The 17,045-nt window shown below is 40.1% G+C and overlaps 2 protein-coding genes across 4 annotated transcripts in view; one reads left to right on the top strand and one right to left on the bottom strand.

Moving 5' to 3' along the window:
• Positions 1 to 11,867, top strand: MAP3K19 (mitogen-activated protein kinase kinase kinase 19). Its single transcript, XM_066323259.1, has 9 exons — positions 1 to 68; positions 1,815 to 1,885; positions 2,406 to 2,490; positions 3,264 to 3,499; positions 4,078 to 4,121; positions 6,184 to 8,571; positions 9,721 to 9,873; positions 10,084 to 10,781; positions 11,743 to 11,867. Exons 1-9 carry the CDS (start codon positions 1 to 3, stop codon positions 11,807 to 11,809), a joined length of 3,810 nt encoding a protein of 1,269 aa, XP_066179356.1. The 3' UTR covers positions 11,810 to 11,867.
• A 1,282-nt stretch (positions 11,868 to 13,149) lies between these two features.
• The window catches only part of CCNT2 (cyclin T2), a 26,053-nt gene continuing 22,157 nt past the window's right edge, over positions 13,150 to 17,045 (bottom strand). For 2 of the 3 annotated variants that reach the window (XM_066323145.1, XM_066323148.1), the window contains one exon: positions 15,573 to 17,045. This exon is cut by the window's right edge and continues 3,098 nt beyond it. Coding sequence is in view for 1 of the 3 variants with exons in the window: in XM_066323147.1 (XP_066179244.1) it covers positions 13,533 to 13,555 (23 nt within the window). In the remaining 2 variants the exon portion in view is untranslated. Of the gene's footprint in view, positions 13,556 to 15,572 lie in introns of those variants that run through there. The other variant, XM_066323147.1, reaches the window with a different exon arrangement.

The following is a 17,045-nucleotide window of genomic DNA, read 5'->3' as shown; positions in this document are numbered from 1 at the left end:
ATGGCTCGTCCCGGCGGGGCTCCTGCCTCCCCGGCTGCCCGCCCCGCGTCTCTCCTCCCCGGCTGGCCGTGAGCCGCCCGCGGCAGTCTCTTCACAGCGAGCTGAAGCGGGGGCTGCTCCCGCACATTCTCCGTCAGAGAGAAGGGCTCCCTCAGATGTGCGAATGACACAGCCCTGGGGCCTGAGGTGTCCCCCAGGTTTGGTGTCCCTGTCCTCGCCTAATCCAAAGCTGTCCCCGTCGCTTCTGTCACCCGGGGGACGGCGACAAATCCTTCTGGCATCCAGCAAAACAGTTCCCTTAAATACCCGTTTAACTCAGCTTGAAGCCACTATACCTTTTTTATCCCGTCTTGCCCCTTAGCACAGCCTGTTACTTAAAGAAGAGGAAACACCCTTAAAATCTGCGGCTAGAAAGGGGATTACAATAACTCGTGAGGGGACCGAGTGCGAAGTAAAAATGGCATGGAAACATACCGGGTACTAAAAGCTTAAACGGAGGTAAACATAAGACAGAAATGGGGTTTGGTTTGTGTGCTGAGAGAACTTGCGATTAGAGCCTCGAGTGGTGCCGTTTCTCTGGGCTGTGTTTGTTTTCACAGGTCGCTGCTGCCCTTTGAATTGAACTCCTCCAGGCAGAGTCCCCGCGGTGCCGGGGTTACCCGGGCGACGTGGTGACAACAGCCCGGAGTGCCCGCAGCCGCCGCTGCCTCGGGAAGGGCTCCTGGCTGCTCCGCACACGGCGAAACCGCCCAAAATAAACCCCCAGAGTGTGTAACTGCTGTCCGATTCCTCCCTGGCCAGCAAAGGAGGCAGCTGAGAACTGAAGATGCTCCGAAACTTCCCTTTGGGGTTCCTGTGCCTCTTTCACTTTTCGCTACTGAAGAACCAGGTAAGATTTGTAAGATTCTGCCTTTTTACAGATCATTCGCGGTTATTATTTTGAAGGGTTTTTTTTTTGTGAGTCCAAAAACAATTGGGAAGTTCGTAAAAGTTCGCCATCTGACTCTTTAACAGGCGAACATAATGGGCTGAATATTGTACTGGGTTATCTGGCCTTTAGTATGAGCCATCAAGAGTGCTGGCTTCTATAGCTACTCTTTTTGCCGGCTTCTATAGCTAGTTTCACTGCCTTTAATTTGTATTCTTGTCACTTGAAAAACTGAAGTTCACTGTGTTTTTCAGGAAGACTCCCAAATCCATCGAAACTATTAACCGGGATTCATTTTCTTTTAAGAATTAGCTTTCTAGAATGTCAAAACTCCCAATCCTTTGACTTAACCCTCTCATGTTTCTTCTTTGCGAGTCTGCACTTTGGGATTGTTCTGGTTTTTTTACGCCACTGTCATCTTTTGGTATCGTTAGAGTTGGAGTTTAATCTTGGAAAGGCGGGTTGCTGTTTTTAGATTTATGAAGCAGCTCCCAGCACTCTCAGCACAGCCAAGAGCAGTGGTGACTGTCTGAGGGTCAGTATTACCCACACACAGCTGTACTGGCCAGGAGGGTGACAGCCAGCTCCTTTCCCACAGTTACTGCTGATTAGTCATAGGAAAGGTACGTCACGATCTTCTAATTAAGATTAAAGCCCTTTCAAGTGAAATTCAACATAGCACATGTTGTGGTTTTAGCTCTAAAAACTTTCTGAACTCTTTGGTTCTGTGCATTCACAGGAAAGGGATTAGACGCCAAATTACAGTGCCTTGAATAATTTCAAGTACTTTTAAAATGTTTTTATCTTACTTTTGTATCAAATAATGAAATACAATGTAACATTTTGTGTGTGTGAATTGGAAACTAATTAACCGTTTTCTTTTCAGGTTTCTGCGCATTAATACATTCAAGGGCACTATGTCTGACAACCAACAAAATAAGAGGAGAAGCAAAAAAGGTAGTCTAAGCCAAAGCTTTTGTGTTTAAAATGCGAAATGGAGACCTGAAGCTGGAAAAGTACAGTAAAAACTTGAAATCTGGATATTTGTCAAAATTTAGTAATGATAAAAATGTATGAAATCAAACTCAGAGTTACTTTCCACCTTTGTAAAGGCCTGAGATTTGGTTTGCTTTTCATATTTTTAAATGCTCTACTTCTGTGGAGTTTCTGTCGATATTTGTCTTTTAGTTCTGTTCTCCTGAGACAGGAGTTGTAACTAGGTTTTTAGGATGTTCTTTGCTTTTATGGTACTTTGAATTTATAAATTTAACAAATAAATAAAAAGAATTCAAAGTTAAGCATTCACATTTCAATAAATTACAAAAATTAATCAAATGTAACTTGCTCTTGTTTATTTTCCTGATAGTTACTCCCTGTATTTCTTTTTAATAATATTTTAATGGCCCAAAATACCTGCATTTGCCATGTGTTACTGGAATTAAACTGCTTTTATGCAAATATTGATGTATTACTGCAGGTTGTGGAAGTGTTGTTGCTTTCCAGAATGCAGATAAAATAGTGGAAGAAATGAGTCAGTCAGACAAAGCTCTAGGAAAAAACAGGTAAGAAGTATCAGTTAATTTGTGCTTGGGTATGCACAAATGGCAACAAAGAAGGTATAAAATAAATGAATAATAAAAATATTTCCTAGACATTATATACAGCTCTATATGTTGTGTATTGTTTACCTCTTCCCAATGTCAGTTCTTGGCCACTGCTGGAGGCAGGATATTCCATTAGGTGAACAAATTATTTGGTAAATAAAAAAACCCCATGATATGTGGTTATTTGACTTGTTAAACACAGACAATTATCTTGCATACAGCTTTAAGATTAACTAAGATAGTACTTTTGTATCTCTTTTCAGTCACAGTGTTTATCTTTTCCACATTTTTAATTCTCCAGAAAACAGGCGGCAGAAAACTGAGGCTTGTCCACACAGCCTCTGGTTTTTCAGGCAGGCCACAGCTTATTTTTTAAGTGACAAAGGCACATCTGGTTTTCAGAATCCTTCTGACACACTCTCCTGATGATTCATAAAAACTACACACTGGAAGCAATCAATTTTGTCAAGAAGGGGAATGTGAACAGTGTGTTTTTACATTTCTCTTGTTGCTTGGTTAACACTGTCATTCATTCTCACTTGTAGTCAGTCTCTGCATTGCAGTCTGCTATTTCCAGGGAGAGTCACAGCCTCACAGATAAATAAAGAAAAGGCATTCTGGGATCTTGCAAACCTCTTGATCACATTATTCACCAGCCATGTGATTGTTTGAACTGACTCCTTCCACTTATTTTTGCTCTGTATTTTGGTTATTTTTGTTTTGCCTTTTAGCCAAAATGCACCAACATCCCGAGCACGGCCAGACCAACAAGTGGCATGTTTTCCAAGTAAAAATCAGACAGCCAGGAGACTTCCCACTTCTTTCCCTTTCTTCTCAAAGAAAGAGAACATGGGATGTGGCTTTGACTTCAGCTTTCTGCTACAAACCTCATGCCCAGAATCTAACATTTCAACACCATTTATGGATTTAGATACTTTCCAGATAATAAAACCACAAATCCAACAAAGTAAGTTCAATTTTAACAGTCACAAGTTAGATACAAAGTTATATATTGGTTATCATACTGCCTTTATGTTTTTTGCTGTCTTCAGAGAGACTTCAGCCATGTCAACCCTCTTCTTTAATTACAAGTTTGTGTGGTTTTGCAGAATGGAGATAAAGTGAAGAAATTACAAACTTCACCATTCCTGGTACTCTGTGTAGGGAAACTGAGCCACAAATGTGGAGTGTAAGTCTCTGTACCTGGAGTGATGACATCTTTTCCCTCATACTGGCAATATTAATTAGCTGCATACTGTAGTTAGCAAACATCTACAATTGAGAAGCATTTCTTTAAATTATTAGTGTCAAAATATTTTAAACTTAAAGTATTTTATTGTTTTCTATGGAAAATGGAATTGTGAAGTCCAGTGTCACAGTTAAATTTCAACCTACATCATTCTTCTGCACTGCAGATTTATAGCACAGTCCTGCAACCAGACACACATCCTTGATTCCCTGAAATTGATTTATTGTGAAATTAATTTATAAATCTGAATTGTCTAAGAACATCAAAATAATATTTAATTTGTTTTGATTTTTAAGGGTTAAATGTAACAATGCTAAAAACCAGGAACAAGATATCTGAGGTAAGAGGACATTATGTATAAAATGATCACTGGCAAGTGTATTATATCTTTTTAAAATCTTAAAAATAGAAATGCAGAAGTAGGGTGGGTAGTTTCCTTAGTCTCAGGTGTTCGTTTTTTTTTTTAAGGATGTGAAATATTTTTACATTTATTTTATATGTATGTGTGTCAGCAAATGTTGAGATGTATATCAACAGATTATCAATAAAATGTTACATGAGGGACTTCTGGAGATAAAAGGTTGAAAGTTCAAAAAGATATAAAAGCTTTAGAAATATGTAAATTAATTTAAATGTGCATCCTATATGTTAAATTTGATGTCTAGTTTTGCAAAACCCCCAACACTTCTTTTAAATGGTAATTTAAAACTGAAGCTGAATTCTAAAATAGCTGAATTCTTCAAAATATTCGAAGATTGATAAAATTTGTTGTGTTAGCAAATAAAAAATAGTCTTTTAGAATTAAACATACTTGGCATGAGATTTTGTGAAAAGTGTGAATAGGATTAGACAAAACTTTGTACCTAGAAACAGGCTCACAATTTTACAGCTCAGTACTTCACACCACTTTAAATATACTGTATTTAGAAAAAAGAGAATTTGGCCTTCATGTGTATTAATTAATAGCCTTTTGTAGAAAGGACTCAACATATTAAATCAGATGTAAACTTCAGTGAACCTATCATAGAATACAACAAGAAAAAAGTGAAGAGAAGAATAGAAGTAGGAGCAAGATTTCTGACACAGGATTATTAAAAGGGGTTATGGGGAAAAAAAAAACAAACAAAAACAAAAAACATTTCAAATGGAGGTAAATATTTAAGAAAAATAATTTAGCTGACCTTGGTGTGATTTAATGCAGCTTTATTTCATGTCTTGGGCTCTGGTGGTTTCTAGAGCTGCATCCTTTGGGATAAACTAAGCATTTACATTAATGCCATGGACAAAACCTAGAGAAGTGTGAATTTCAAACTAAGACATTGCTTTTCCTGGCATGCTCAAACCTCAGTTTGCCCTTGGAATGCAAACAAAAATTTCCTGCAGATTGCAAACTGATGTTGAATATAGACATGCAAATGAGCACTCAGAGCAGATGACTGTGATTATTTCTATTGCATTCATTTGCATTAAAATATTCATTTCCTATAAAGTAAAGAACAGAAATACTATTTTCAGAAAATCATTCCCACTGTTCATCTGAATAATCCAAACAAAGTACTCTCTGATCTGTACTCCTTCAAATCTCTGTGGTGCCTTTCAACAAATGTGATGGGGAGAAGGAATAATAAAACGTGTCCCTGACCCAGCAGATTTCTGTGTCAGCTGCCTTTGGTTTTATCCATTTCACTTCACTGCAAATTGAGTGCAGACTGTGCTGTCTTCCAGTCCACCTAAACCTGTGACCTAAATCTGTGGCCATTTAACATGGTTTATGGATCTATATGTTTAGATTTAATATAATGTATCTTAAAGTGTGTAAATAATTTGTTAGGATTGTTGTCTTCAGGAATACAATAGCATTCTGGTTTTCCTTTTGAAAAATTGCTTACAGGAGCTCTAGTTCCACTGGGAATATAATAATGGTGTCAGCACACATTGGAGGGTTACATAAAAAGACTTTAAATATCAGCATTAGAGTGGTGCTGGAGGAACTCTGGCACATGAAGCCACTGCCCAGCCTTTGAATTCCTGTAGCAAACTTGTGAAGTGCCATAAGACAGAGTTCATAATTGACAAGGGGAATTGTACATGTGGACAAAACTTAGTGGTTTTAAATCATGGGGAAGGACTTGTGCCTTAAAGCAAAAGGTCCTGCTTTCTGTACTAAGGAATACTTTTAAATAGTTCTGGATCTGAGAACATTGATGCAATTAATGTGAGAAAAATAATATATTTTCTCAGGAGTCTGATATTATACTTCATAATAGGTTTAATATAGGAGTATATAAAAGAATAATTATTTTCTAATTTTCTTTCCTGAGTCTACTTGGTTCTTAGTGATTAGTTTTTACCTTTATCTGTGGCAGTGCATATTATTAATGTTTTTTTAATGAAAATTACAGTTTCATTTGCCACCACTGACATGCCAGCCTGTAAGAACAATTCATCTTACTCCTCTAAAGGATGATATTGTCAATGAGAGCAGCAACATCAAAAGTATTTTAAATATTATGAACTCTATTCCTCAGCCTATAGAACCAGTTACTAAATTTTATCAGTATCCGTTAGACAACTTACTAAACAGACATGGTCAAAAGTCATCAGAACTGATCATGGCCACAATTTCTGCTAAGTTCACTCCAGTGAAGGACCTGTACTACTTCAGCATTAATAACTGTGATAAGTACCCCAACAACAAGAAGGAAGAAGTCCAAAGCCATTTAAAGTGGAGGGAAGCTGATGCAGCAGCCCACACGGAGATGAACCAGGCGAGGTTCCAGCGTTCCGCAGTTTGTGAAAACGTGGATCTGACCCAGGCCAGGATCTGGGATGAGAGTCATCACCACCTGAGCTCAGGCAATGCTCTGGGGAACTGTGGCGTGTTTACAGCCCAGACAATGTTTGCAGTGTCCAGCAACAGCAATGCCTCCAGAGCTGGCAATAAGCAAAACAGAGCAGAGGATTGCTGTAGCATTGCTCTGGAAGAAGAAAGTGCTGCTGAGATGATGATAGGTTATAAACCACAGGAAGATGCTGGGAGTGCCAACTTTGTGCTCTACAGTCAGGATTTAGATTCTTCCTGTAGAAATGAAGTGATAGAAGCCTACCAAGCCCTAGAAGATAATTCTGTAGTTGCAGTAATTCCCAGAGTAGAAGTTCAAGATTTCTCTGGAAAACAGTCAGAAAATCAAGTCTGTCTCTCTGAATCTGAAATGGAAAAAGAAGTAATGCCAGAAGCAATTTCAGAGGACCAAAGTGAGCTTGTAGTTGTTGCTCATGTTACACTCTCCGAACAAGAGCCAGCCAGGGAACCACACACTGCTGAACAACCTGCCACAAAAAAGGGTGCTGTCTGTACCCTGCCTCCTCATGTTACTCAGAGCCTCAATGTTCTTACTCACAAAGAAAAAGACAAAAATAAAATAAAGATTAATAGAAATAAATATTCATCAAAATCTAAAATTAATAACAAGATAAAAGTATCTGAAGACTTAATTGCTTCTAATGAGGTTATCACAAAATCAAGTGCTAAGAGTCAGATTTTTCCATCTTTGGAACTGACAAAAGTGAAATCTGAGATTTCCATGAAAAGTCAGAAAAAAACTACTCATGGAGACAAAGGCCATGTTGTCCAGAGAGCTCAGAAAATTAAAAAGCAAAGCTGCTCCTGCAGTTGCAAAAATTCAGCTGTTTTAAAGAAACATGTTACTCCACTTTGTCTGCCATGTGCATCCTCTGCTTCAGATTTTGTAGATCTGAAATATACTGACATGTTCAAAATAATAAACTCAGATGAGCAAGGCCCAGGTATTTATGAAATGTTTGGAACTCCTGTTTATTCCCGCATGAGAGACTTTGATCAACATGAGGGCAGGTTTTATACAGGGATTTATTCTGCTCCACCACGGAGATGCACCTGCAGATCTGCCTGCAGTAAAGGGGGAGAAAGCAGCAGAGTCAGAAACACTCAAAAGAAAACACATTCCAAGCCAAAGAAGACTGTACCTGGTGCTAAACAAAAGCAGAAATGCTTAATGACAAAGGTCAGAAGGACCAAATTGAGTAACAGCAACACGAAGCAAGGGAATGTAACAAGTTCTGACTTGGATTTTCAAACACACACCTCGAGTAGCACAACATTGTTTCACAGTGACCTGAATCATCAGCTCACATTTTTAGAAGAGCTTTCACAGTCGACTAAGCAAAATGAAATGCCGATGAATTCAAACCTATCAACGATTAGAGAAACTTCTTTGGAGCAGTTGTTAGACATCCAGGATAAATCCAGCCATCAGAGAGATGCTGCCTGCAGCCAGGATCTCCTCCAGTTCAGTGATAAAGAGTGCAGAGAATGTGTTGCTCCAAGTGGCAGCCTGGTAACAGCAGAGCAGAACAGCTGTGTGCCCCAGTGCAGGGGGGATAGGGATGGTGGCAAAGGCCTGGACAATAAATGTAAATTGCTCTTTCCAGATAGACTGGAATGTCAGTCCCCTACAAAAATATTAGATCACAGCTGGGCAAATGAATTGACTCAACCTTCAGTGATTTGGACAGAAAATGCCAAAAGCCCCAGTTTCCAGGCAAGTCAAAGCACGTCCTGGTCAGATACTGAGGATGTGACTGATGAGTTGCTTTGTTGTCTGGCCAAAGAATTGCTAATGCTTGAAGAGAAAGACACCAACTCTTCAAGGACAAAAAATACGTGTTCTAAAATACAAAACACACAGAGTGAAGAAGAGGAAAATGCAATGAATGGAGATGGAGCAATAATAAATAATGCTCTAGAGAAGGTAAAAGTAATTTCTTCTTGTAACTTGCTAAATCCTTTGAGTGATGCTTCACACAAGTTTGGATGAAAAATGGGAAATATGTGCTTATTAAAGAGATTTATCAAGTCTTTTACCTTGGGCCAGCTGCCCAGTGATTCTTCCAGTGTGCTGTTGCATATATCTGTGTTAGAGGCTGCAGGTCAGAACACAAGCCAGAAGGTACTAGGGCATGACAGGAGTAGCTGCCAAAGCTTATGTAAGTTGAGAAATTGTAGTGAATAAAGAGAATAGGCTGTTTTAACTGAAGAGCTTGTATAAAAAGGTTTTGGGCAAGGCAAGAGGTGGAGATCTGGGCAGTTAAGGAATATGAAAAGACACTACAAATAGTCTTGTATATCCAGAAGGGCATTTACCTTGAATGTCTGAGTGCAACCAGATACTTTCATAGGTATGAACCACAAGTATTGGTTTATCAGACAGAATGACCTGTTTAATTAATGCTTAATCAAAACTTCAAGCTCAAAAGGCTCAGATTTTGGCCCCCAGGTTAGCTGCATGTCTTCACCTACTAAAGTGCTTCTCCTTAGTCCTGTTAGCTTGTTGTCTATTTAAATCATAAATTTACAAGGAAATGTCTTTCACTACCTGTTGATACATTCCCTTGTGCTTCTGCAGACACTGGTGCCAATTACAGCTCCCTTCTCACTTCTCCCAGGGGACTCCATGGCTAGATGGGATAATTATTGCCATTTTCTGAGGCAGTCTCTTCTTCCTGGGAAGTTGTGGCCTGTTATTTTCATCAGAATTGTGTTACATGTGTTACTTAGAGCATGATGATAGCCATATTCACCCTTCAGCTTAGCAAACTGTGCCTATAAGACACAAAAGAGAGTGTGTCCTGCTCTTTTAAGTGCTCCTCTGTCTTGGTGTCAATGGAAGAAGATGTCATGCTGTGACCTTCTAGCACTATTGTGATATATATTTGAAAATATTTATACAGTTTTACCTAATATAGCAATGCTATCAATGACCTGGGCAATTTATATATATAAAAAATCTCTAAAGCAAAGTCATGCCAGGAAAAATTACTCCTCATGAAAAAAGGGGGGACCAAATGAAGCCTGTCTTTTCCTCTCTGCTTTCTCCCCACACTGACCATCATCTTTCAAGCAGAGTTACAGTGAAGCCTTTTTGGCTTCAAATGAAGAAAATGGCCTTCTAAACTTTGACGAATCTACTAAATTACCAGGAAGCAGTTCAGCTGCCAAAGATCCTATCACGTGGACAAGAGGAGAAGTCCTTGGAAAGGGAGCCTATGGCACGGTAAGTTAATGTCTGAATATGTTAAAATGTGTTGGTTGGAGCTACATCTTATCTCAAAAATAGCTGTTGTCCTATTCCCCAAATGGTTAAATATTTTAGATTATACAGTGACACGTGAAACATTACAAACACAAAGATTCTATTTGAAAAAAAGGTAAATTCTCAAGTTTGTCTCATGTCTTGTTTTGATAAGTGCTGGTTTCACTGTAGGTGTACTGCGGTCTGACAAGCCAGGGACAGCTAATAGCTGTAAAACAGGTGGTTTTGGATACATCAGATCAACTCAACACAGAAAAGGGGTATCAGAAGTTCCATGAGGAAGTCGATCTTTTGAAGACATTGAAGCATGTAAATATTGTAACTTATTTAGGAACTTGCCTGGAAGACAACATTTTAAGCATATTTATGGAGTTTGTTCCTGGCGGCTCCATTTCCAGCATTCTGAATCGCTTCGGTCCGTTGCCAGAAGTTGTCCTGTGTAAATACACCAAGCAAATTCTACAAGGGGTTGCATATTTACACGACAACTGTGTGGTCCACAGAGACATCAAGGGCAGTAACGTGATGCTCATGCCCACCGGGGTGATCAAGCTGATTGACTTTGGCTGTGCCAGGCGCCTGGCCTGGGCCGGCCTCAGCGGCACCCGCAGCGAGCTGCTCAGGTCTGTGCACGGCACTCCCTACTGGATGGCTCCAGAGGTCATAAATGAGTCTGGCTACGGCAGGAAATCCGACATCTGGAGCGTCGGCTGCACCGTGTTTGAGATGGCGACAGGCAAACCCCCTCTGGCCTCCATGGGCAGGGCAGCAGCCATGTTCTACATCGGGGCCCGCGGGGGGCTGATGCCGGCCCTGCCCCGGCGCTTCTCCAGCGCTGCCGTGGACTTTGTGCACGCCTGCTTGACCAGGTATGGGGGCCTTGAGCTGGGCAATGGGAGGGATATGCAGCTGGTTTGTGCTCTGGAGATGGCTCACGGCAGCTTAGCTTATTTTAAAAGCACGTGACTTTATTGTAAATGCGTAGGCTTTTCAGCATTTCAGGACAGCCTTTAGGTAAAAGTGTATATAAAGAGCTTTACTCTTTATAATGGTATAAAAAAGTCCTCACAGATTCTCTTTTTGTAGCCCTTATACTCATCATTTACTTTCAGTGTAATTTTCACGCAGAAACATGGCACTGTTGACTTTTGGACAAAACGTTTGGGAGATTTCTTTGCTGTGCTTTCTGTTCCAGTATTGAGTTTGGTCTATGTCAGAGAAGCTGCTCTAAGGACAGTATTCTAAATGGAAGAGCTTTCACTTAATTCTTGTCTTCTGCAGTGGAAAAATCTATTATCACTGCCAGTCTAGGAAACATACTTATTTGAAACATAATACTTAAATTAAACATAATGTTCTCTCTGTAAAATCCCAAACCACTAGCATTCACACAATATAAGAATTATTTTTGTGGTGTTCGTTTTGTTTTAAACAAAGTAATGAGCTTCTTAAAATAAATGATATTGATTGAAGAGGACAGGACAACCTGATTGACAGAGGCTCAAACAGATAATTTTCACCTTTTTTAAAGACATTTTTGGTGCACCTGAAGTAACCAAATCAGCAGAATTATTCAAAGATTTGCAAGGAATTCAGGGAAATAAGTAATAATTTCTTTAATAGCAAAATATTTTATTTTTATAATTCATAAATTCCAACAGTATTTTCCTTTATAGTCTCCCTTCCTTTCTATCAGCTTTATCCAAAAAACCCTAAAAATGAGAATGGAGAGATAACAAAAAAAGGCTAATTTTGCAAATAGGCTTTTACAGTTTCATCACAGGCATACATATTCATTTCATGTACTGACCTGTGAAACCTTCAATGCAGAGATCAACACGAGCGGCCTTCTGCTCTGCAGTTGCTGGACCATCCCTTTGTGAAAGGAAGACAGTGAATTTTTCAAAACTCTTGCCAAATGAGCAGATATTTTCCATGGAAAAGATTTTCACTTGTGAAAAAATGACCAGAAGGAAGTGGACTTTAACAGCAGAAATAACTGGAGAGCAGTTGTGTTCAAGGAGCCTGTTGTTAGACAGCAGGAATTAAACAGCACCTGTTCTGCAATGCCTGCCCTGCATTGTGAACACAAGGCCACGTTGTGTTGTATTTGGAGACTTAAAGGGAAAATCAAGCCCCCATCACTGGCATGTGACAGGCCAGGTAAGCTGCAATGTCTGTAAAATCCTATGGAACACAAGCTACAGGCAGAGAGCTCTGCAGGTGACTCCAGCTTGGAGATGAGTAAGGAGTGTGATGATCCCACAGGAACCTCAGATCATCTGCTGGCATAAAAGGTACTGAGACTTTTATTCAGTCACATGGGCCCTTTTAGCTGGATGGGCACTTCAGTTTTTAGCTGGTAAGTTTTTTATGTACACAGATCAGCCCTGTGTTCCTGAGGCCCTGTATCTCCACAAGATACTGTGGTGATAACTGGAAGAGATAATGACCTAAACCATGAGACTGCCCATTTTGAGCGAAACAGTGCATTTTATGGGCACCTTCAGGTCTCAGAAGGTTGAGGTTGGAAGGGGCTCTGGAGAAGCTCTGGTTAGAGCTCAGAGCAGGGCTGGCTGAAGCAGGTTGCCCAGGCCCTTGTCCCACTGACTTTGACTGTGGATGGAGACTCCACAGCCACTCCAGACATGCTCCAGTCTTTAACCCCCAACATGGTAGAAGTGATTTCCTGTTTGAAGACTGTCTTTAAGGTCAAATTGTCCTGTTGTCCCTTGTCCTGTCACTGCTAGCACTGCAGTCTGGCTCTGTCTTCCTCACCGTCCCCATGGGGTGCTGATGCCCACTGAAATCCTTTCTCCAACCACTTGAGTGAGCACTATCTGTGACTGGATGACATGGAACAGAGCCCCTCTGCACCCCAGTGGTCTTTACACTTAGTAGAACTAGCTACTACTAACTACACAAAATGAAAGCTAAAAAGCATTATTAAGTATTTAGAAAAAACCCCCAATGTATTAGTATTTAGAATGTCCTTTTGTTGATAAGGCTTCTTCCTATCAAAATGAGGTAAATCTTTAGCCTTTGTGAGCTAAAGGCTCCAGGAAAAGAGAGTAAAACTCAGCCCTACAACTGTTAAGAGCTGAGCTCTCAAGATCTAAGGCCATCATTTCAGTGCCAGCAGTAACATGAACATTTGTGTTTTAAAAATGGGAAAGAAGGAAATTCTGTGTTTTATATAAAACCGACTTTCCCCAGAGTGCTGAACACCTTAGTTACTTAAAAAGCTCTCGAACTTTATTTTATTCCAGTAGCCTGACTTCAGAGAGTTAAGTCTAAACTTTATAAAAGCAGAAAGAAACCAGTACTTCTAGCAAAATTGTTTATTAATAGTTTCTGTAGGTATAATGTCACATAACAATGACAGAACATTATGCCAGTATAAGAGAAATCCTAACATCACAGTAATCTTCTAAATTCGAGCAGTTAACAGTCCTTTTTTTTTGAGGAGTATCAGTTGGTGCTCATGCCAGACATCCATGGCAACATCCTGTTAAAGTATCTTCATGTTAAAGTACCTTGCAGAGTAAAGGCAGGAGCCTGGGCATGTGAGCTCTAGTGGGATGTACATAATTCCATGATGTGTACTAATTCTTCTCTGATTAAGGTAGAGTCTTCAACAAAGCTGCAAAGTAAATATGAGGGTTTATTTAGCATGAAATGAAACTGAGATGAGAGTCACAAGCAAGGAAAGAATGGGAATGCTCCAGAGTATATAATTAATTTAAAAAAGGTCAGCATTACAAACCCCCCTTCTTACGTACATCTTAGAAGCAAAACTAACATCTCGTTAGAGTTCTCTAATATTAGGGTTACCACTTATTTGCAATTTGTCATGTTTAAACCAGCTAATTACACTGAAAGTAGTCATTAGAGGTTTGTAAAACTTCAACCTGAGTTTTTAATCAACATGTGAAAGCACATTTTTGCTTTTGTTTAACCAGACTTCAAGAATGAGGTGGCAGTTTAAGGCCAGCACTTGCAATGAAGGTATTTCAGTTTAATCAGAGCTGTGCTTGCAGCAGAGCTCAGGGCCCAGCACAGCTAAACCAAGCCCTGTGTCAGTCTGGGTCTCTTGGCTGAGCCGGGCTGGTGGAGCAGTCTAAAATCAACTTTGGATATTTCTTACTTGAGGAGATCAGAGATTTTCACACCAAAATCCAGGTACCTAATAACAGGTCTCCAATGTAACAAGGGGAAAGGGTGTGAAATCCTGAATACGGATTTTTTCATGAGACTCCGAGTGACTCAGTGGCAGGGTCACACTTGGCTTCATTATTCCCAGCGCTGGAGCAGGGCAAGCCTTGCTGGTTTAAAGAATACAGCCTGCCTTTCTGGAACCAGTAAGGACCCATTACAGTGCATGCAGCCTGCCAAGCACTTGCTGTGAGTGCAGGTTTCCTCAAGCTTTGGGGCTGAAGCGTGAGCAGTTGAAGACACAGGCCTGTCCTGTCAGGACTGTGGGGCTGTGCAGCGTTTCCCTCACACAGTAGCGGGAGCCGTGGCTCACATCTCAGAAGGGAGGGGCCACGGGCAGGCCAACCCAGCTGTGTTACACTGCTCTTGGAACTACCACCAGCAGGAGGATGTAAAAATTTGCATCTAAAAGTACATCTGCCTCTTTTTCCAAGGAAGCAGAGCCTGGTCCTCGAAACCACAAGTCTCTTGAGATTATTTGGGTTCAGATTTAGTGCTGTTCAACAAAACTCAGCGGGAACTGATGCCATTTCTACACCACTCCTATCAAACCTCTGGTTCTTGCACAGGCAAAGAACCCGAGTTCTCCAAGGAAGGGCCCCCAGGACACACTGCAGTGCCTTTTCTCCCCTCTTCTCCCCTTCCCACAGGGTCCTGTACCATGGGACAGCTCAGAAATTTCAGAGGTGTTGCCAAAGAACACGTCTGAACCATGGCAATAGCAATGCCGCTGTTAAAAGTACAGGAATAGAGGGGAATCAAGCCCTAGCACTGAGTTGCAAGGTTGTAAATTTAGTTTGGATTTGTTACATCCACTTCAGAAGCCAGAGAAAGTCATTCCCAGTAGCAATGGGAGAGAAGACTCCTGGGACTATTTACCTCTTTAAGGTGTAAGGAGTTAAGTCTTTCAGAGAAAGGAGGAATTAATTAGCTAGTTCAGCCTGGCATAACTTCCAAGGCTCAAGACATTCATTTTTAGACCTGATAATGCTTATGTGCATTTACATCAAATTAAAGAAAGCAAAGTATTTGTCCAATCACCTCCCTGCAAAGCAAGGACTGGGAACCCTTCTCTGTAAGGTCTTAGAAAGAATGTGTGGTGTAGCAGTCACCCACCCCCTCACTGCTGCAAAGCAAAATCATAATAAAAACCCCACCACCATCACAGCTGGCCAGGCACTACACACTGTTACTGCTGTGCACAGGCTCTGCCCCCAAGGCAGGGAGAAGGAGCAGCTTAAGATGGTACAAAATGTCTACAATCTGCTTTTCGGGTACCAAATACCTGATCAATGCAATGGAAGTAAAGGAAACAAGTTTTCAGACTTTCCAGCATTCCATTAGTTGAATGATTTGATGACAACTAGCAATGTTTTGCCAATAACTGAAAGGGAACCTTAGTGTTTACTAACAAAGTTGGAAAAATTAGACATAGGAAAATGGGATCATTTCTGCACAATAGAGGTGAGGTAGGGAATTTTATTGAAAATACTTTTTTGTTTTTTTACAAGTTCTTAGAAATAAACTTTTTTCTAATCTCACACAAACAGCTGTACCTCAAAAATTCAACTAAGCTATTATGAAACATTTATATTTACAGTTGCCAAAAGAATATACAGAACTGCCATGTTATGCAAATAGCCAAGTACCAGCTCACAGTGAGATACATCACCCCAGCATTCCCACCATCAGGAAGGTTCAACATGTGAAAGAATCTCACTATTCTACAAACCTCATCTCACAGAAAGGAAAAGATTTTTGATAGTGTTGTAGCAAGGTCTCCACTACAGCATCATTTTACAAGTTACATAATTCGTGTACTCAAATTTATAACAAAAAATCTGTAGTAAGTGATGAACAAAGTAATAGTGTTGACTATGAGCCTTTTATTGCATTTATTCAGTCATTCACGTGAGGCTGATGCTGATCCCAATAGTTTTCAGTCATTTCCAACATCTCAGCCAGGCTGCAATTCACACCATTCACTAATTTACAGTGGGTTTCAGTCAGCAAAAACTAGTGGCACCTGATTGCATCCCCTCTCCCTCCCTCTCAGTCCTAGGATGACCACGTGGAATTCAGACACAAACACACAGACAGTTTTACCTATTTACAATTACATTGAAACCCAAACCCCATGAATTTTATGGACATCCTTTACAGAGAACCCAAAACCCACTGTTTGGATCTCAGTGTAACATAGCAACATTTTGTCTACCATATTTAACAATTTCCCAGAATCAAAACAGGTAATAGTTTTTCTTTTTTTTTTTTTTTTTTGTAACAGCACCATAGGAGGAAGGCCTATGCTCTTTTTCCAGGGTGTATAGACAGGCACTAGTTACCATCCAGACATTTTAACTCCAGGTTGTGACAGCAACTGCTATATTTACAGTACAATATATTGCTTATCCAGAGTGGCTGTATAAGATGCATTTCCTGGCACAATTATTTAAACAAACACAAAAAGAAAGTACTGTAGTGCTTTAAAGTCAAAGACAGTTTCCTGCTATTTCACGAGTCTGCCCAGGCTCTAGTTTAGGACAGTTTATAATGCAGATTACATTGGTTACAAATCAGACCCAAGAATAGCACTGAGATGGAAAAGAAAGGGACTACAAAAGCATAGAAAATATTCAACAATGCAGAAGTTTGTAACAAGAAGTTACTTCCCGAATGTAGAAAAATAACCAAGTCAGGAGGGGTAAAACAGCTTTGGATTTTGTACATGGGCCTTGACTTACACTAAAGATATAGCAGAAAATGCAATCAGGTTTCCATTTAAATATTCCTTAAGTGTAAAAAAAGTATTCATAGTTTAAATAAAACTTATTCAAGTAATTACAAGCGTTTGCATTACTGGAAACAGAGTATTACATAGTAATTGAGATACCTGTAGTTACATCATACAGCAACTA

The sequence above is a fragment of the Sylvia atricapilla genome, chromosome 7 (genome assembly GCF_009819655.1).
Source record: "Sylvia atricapilla isolate bSylAtr1 chromosome 7, bSylAtr1.pri, whole genome shotgun sequence".
Classification (NCBI taxonomy): Eukaryota; Metazoa; Chordata; class Aves; order Passeriformes; family Sylviidae; genus Sylvia; species Sylvia atricapilla.
The sequence above is the reverse complement of the archived record's forward strand: the minus strand, read 5'-3'. Positions and strand labels throughout refer to the sequence as shown.

Excerpts from the sequence above, each read along its gene's own strand:
- MAP3K19 (XM_066323259.1), top strand. The coding sequence starts at position 1 with ATGGCTCGTCCCGGCGGGGCTCCTGCCTCCCCGGCTGCCCGCCCCGCG. Across the intron at positions 3,500-4,077 it reads AAAACCACAAATCCAACAAA|GGTTAAATGTAACAATGCTA; the intron begins GTAAGTTCAATT and ends TTGATTTTTAAG. Across the intron at positions 10,782-11,742 it reads GTGCACGCCTGCTTGACCAG|AGATCAACACGAGCGGCCTT; the intron begins GTATGGGGGCCT and ends CCTTCAATGCAG.